The sequence below is a fragment of the Lipotes vexillifer genome, unplaced genomic scaffold (assembly GCF_000442215.2).
Source record: "Lipotes vexillifer unplaced genomic scaffold, Lipotes_vexillifer_v1.1 scaffold225, whole genome shotgun sequence".
In the NCBI taxonomy this organism is placed as follows: domain Eukaryota; kingdom Metazoa; phylum Chordata; class Mammalia; order Artiodactyla; family Lipotidae; genus Lipotes; species Lipotes vexillifer.
Genome location: NW_006787630.1, coordinates 1,824,298 through 1,827,970, shown reverse-complemented (window position 1 = coordinate 1,827,970; position 3,673 = coordinate 1,824,298). Strand labels below are relative to the sequence as shown.

The 3,673-nt window shown below is 58.2% G+C and overlaps 1 protein-coding gene across 2 annotated transcripts in view; it reads left to right on the top strand.

Annotated features, from left to right (window-relative positions):
• Positions 1 to 3,673, top strand: part of DAZAP1 (DAZ associated protein 1) — a 20,509-nt gene that overhangs the window by 11,639 nt on the left and 5,197 nt on the right. For both annotated transcript variants that reach the window (XM_007460385.1, XM_007460386.1), the window contains exon 7: positions 2,327 to 2,409. In XM_007460385.1, the coding sequence (XP_007460447.1) occupies positions 2,327 to 2,409 (83 nt within the window). The remainder of the gene's footprint in view (positions 1 to 2,326; positions 2,410 to 3,673) is intronic.

Genomic DNA, 3,673 nt, shown 5'->3' with positions numbered 1-3,673 from the left:
GTCCCTTTTTTGGTTCCTGAACCGCTTTTGGGCCGGCCTTGTGAGCTAGGTGCGCCAGGCCCTGCCCTGCGGCCCCTGCCCAGCCCCTCGAGGCATCCAAGCGTGGCCGGCGCCGCCCACAGCATGCGCCCGCCATGCTGGAGAATAGTTTGCCATTTGAACCTCATCCTCCTCTTCCTCCATGATTAAGTAACGTATCCTCACTTCATGTCGATTAAGCTGTTAAGTCTTAGTCTTAATTTTAATGTAGACGTACATGCTTAGTGACATACTTAAGTGTTTCATAGTAAAGTACAGTAATGTTAAGTAAGTTGTTTTTCCTTTTCTCTCTGTGAATTGTTTGTGATTAACGATATCTCTTTAGATTTCTCTTCTCCAGGTGCTAAATTATATCACACAGGTACAGGCCAGTCCCGCAGTCAGAGGAGGGAGCGGGCTTTGCTCCAGTGGGGTGTAAACGAAGTTTCAGTGTGTTTCTGTTCCGCTTCCTCAGCGGTGATGTCGCCTCTTGACAGACAGACGCGTCCCTAGAAGCCCCGCCCCGGGGCTCCTTCCCCACGACTCACCGCCTCTTGCACTCTAAGGACCGCGAGCCCTGTGGCTTCAGACACTCCTGCACTTGGAGAAAACGTTCACTTTTTCACATGCCGTTCATCACCCATGTTGTGTTCCACCATTTGCCTCCGATCTTGGGACGCCTCGGGACGTGGGGTTCCTGAGGCTGCTCTTAGTCACCCCGTGGGCCGCCTGTGGTCCTCAGCCCGGGCCTGGGGGCGCCAGGCGGCCGGGGCGGGGTCTGGGCAGGAGAGGCTGCGGGAGAGTGCTTGGGGCTGGCCCCTCGGCCCCGTTCCCATGTGGCTCCTGCCATCATCCTCCGCCGTGGGGCTTGGCGAGTCCCCGCGCGGCCCCCAGTGCTAGGCGGGTGGAGGGTGGGAGCCGCGCCAGAGCCAGCAGTTGGTCAGCGGGCGCCCCGAGAGCTCGTCCCTACTTCCTCTCCTTCCTGAGTCTTCTCCGAAGCCTCCCTCCCTCCCTCCCTGTCTGTCTGTCTGTCCCTCGGACCATCTGAAGCTCCCTGCCCCGCCCCAGTGCTCAGTTCCCACACACCTCAGCCTCTGCCTTTGCTCCCTCATGCCCTCCCGTGTGCCTACCACTGCGGCCCGTCTCCTCCGGTCTGTTCACAGTTCCTCCCCACGCCGTGTGCAGGTCCTGTGTGCGTGTGTGTCACACTCAGGCACGCGCATGTGCGGAGAGGACAGGCCTCCCTGTGAGGCTGCTGCCCACCGTTCTGAGCTGCCTTCCCTTCTCCATCCTCCCACCACACTTTTGCTAGGAGTCTTTCCACACGGTCCACACAACTGTACTCCCGCATCCTTTGCTCAGCTTGAGCGGCCTGGAGGCAGCTGCTCCTTCCTGGGCGCTCCCTCCCCTGCTGCCAGGGGCTGCCCCTGCCCCCTGCGTCCACCTCCCGCGGTGCTCCATGCCCCTCCCCCCACACCCATCTTTTGCCCCTTCTGGGCCCTGGCCCTTCCCGTGGCCTGTCCTTTGTTGTTTGGGGTCTTCCGGCAGCTGGCTGCCGTGGGGGGCCTGTAGTGCTCCACGCAGATGGGCCCTGGGGAGCCAGAGCAGCAGCCTGAGGGCTGGACACTCCACGCTAGCCAGGCAGCCGTGCTCACCAGACCAGCAAACTTCGTTTATACTGCACTCTCTTGTGTTTGGGAAACGCTAAATTGTTTTTCCCTTTGAAATTGTCCTTTTGATGACATGGTGCCTCTTGCTCTTGCTGCCGACAGCAGTGTTTGACCTGCTGGAACCCACTGTGGCCTGTATCTCTGTGTATTTATGCAGCTACGTATAGATAGACACCTGTATACATACGTATGTTACCTTGGTAGGACTCCTCGGGCTTACCCAACAGCGTTGGGCAAGCTTGGCGAGGCTCTAACTGGTAGAGACGTACCTCTGTTAAGGCGCTAGAACAATGTACGGCTGCTGTCAGCACTAGCTACAAAGCGACTGCCAGCCGAGGGGGAGGACCCTGGGTTTCAGAAAAGCAGAAGCGCACCCACGACACACTTGGGGCTGCCCGCCAGCCGGGCCCTCACTGCCCTGCTGTCCGGGCTGCTGCTAAGATGCGCCCCGGTGGTTCCAAGGTCATCTCTGTGAAGGAAGCGGCGTCTGGGCTGAGACGTGCTCATGCCCCACAGCCTCGCACACTTGCTTCGCTGAAACCCTCGGTCGATCCCTCGGCCCGTCCCTAATACTGTTCATCATCCTGTTTTGTGTCACAACACCCTGCTACCTTGATTCACTCTTCGTCGTTGGCTAGGTTTTGGATTTATTACTTTCGAGGACGAACAATCAGTGGACCAGGCTGTCAACATGCATTTTCACGACATCATGGGCAAAAAAGTGTGTAGTTGTAGTTTTATTTTACCTTAAGACCAAACTAAGTCTTAGGCAACCTAGGGATTTCACTGGAGAGGAAATCCCTTGACAGGAGGAGGGCCGGGCTAGTCATCCCGGGACCCCCAGCTGGGGGTCGGGCCCGGTTCTGGGAGCCCCTGGCTCTAGAGCCCCTGGGGGGCGGCCGGCGGGGCGGGCAGGCTGGCGTCCAGTGAAGTCACGGGTTGCCTCAGGCTTGGTTTCAGTGACCACTCCTTCAGATGTGTGTCCCCTCCCCTCCCTTCCCGTCCCACGCCGGCCCGTAAAGTGCCGGGCCGTGAACCTTTGAGAACAGGTTCCATGTAAAACTGAAGGCAACGTAAACATCCTGAAGGATTGGTTTTCCAATTGGGTCACTTACTGTGAACTCGGTACCGGCCACATGCTCCTGATAGTTCTTAACTCCATGCAGTCAAGTGACCTCTGGTGTTTCATCTTCATACTGTGTTGCTGCCACGGAGGGAGCCTCTCGGGAGGTGGCCCGACCCCTCATTTTCCGGCCCTGAGCTTGCTGAGAACTCGGCTCTCACCTGAGTAGCTGGTGGGGGGCTGTGCAGTCGGGCAGGCTGCCGCCCCTCCCAGGCCCTCGGCTTGTCCTCGTCCCCTCGGCAAGCCCAGCCCTTCTGCTGGAGCCCTGCGTCGGCTGAGACGTGGAGGGAGTCTGGCCCCGGGGGTACCCCCCACCGCCCCCTCGCTTTACAGATGGGCGGCTGACTCAGTTCCATGCGAACCTGACTGTGCAGGAGAGACAGTCATGCTCTCAGTTTGAGACGCTCATTGATGCTCCTAGTTGAAGGTTAGCTTGCAGATTCCAAGGGTGTGCGCTGTTACGAGCACACGTTCAGAAGAGCCCGTGTCCCACGTTTTAAGGTCCTGTGGCGTTTACGACTGGGGAGAAGTGAGGTCCTCCAGGGACAGAGAGGCCCGCTCAGTGCACAGATCTGCTCCCAGGGGCAGAGTCCAGCTCCAGCCCCATCTCGAAGGGCTGGGGCCCACTTGTAATTAAAAGCTAAGGGCAGAATAGGAAGACTAAAAGAATACATACATATACTTTTTAAATCACAGGGCTGCTTTGCTTTGTAAGCAGGAACCAAATCCCCTTAAGGAGAGTTTGAAATGGGTCCTCTGGTCCTGCTTTCGCACCGCCCTGAGCTACCTGGGATTTTGTTCCTGTCCATGGAGCATCCTTGGGGCATCGGAAGGTGGGGTCTTTGTGCCTCTGTCCCCCGCC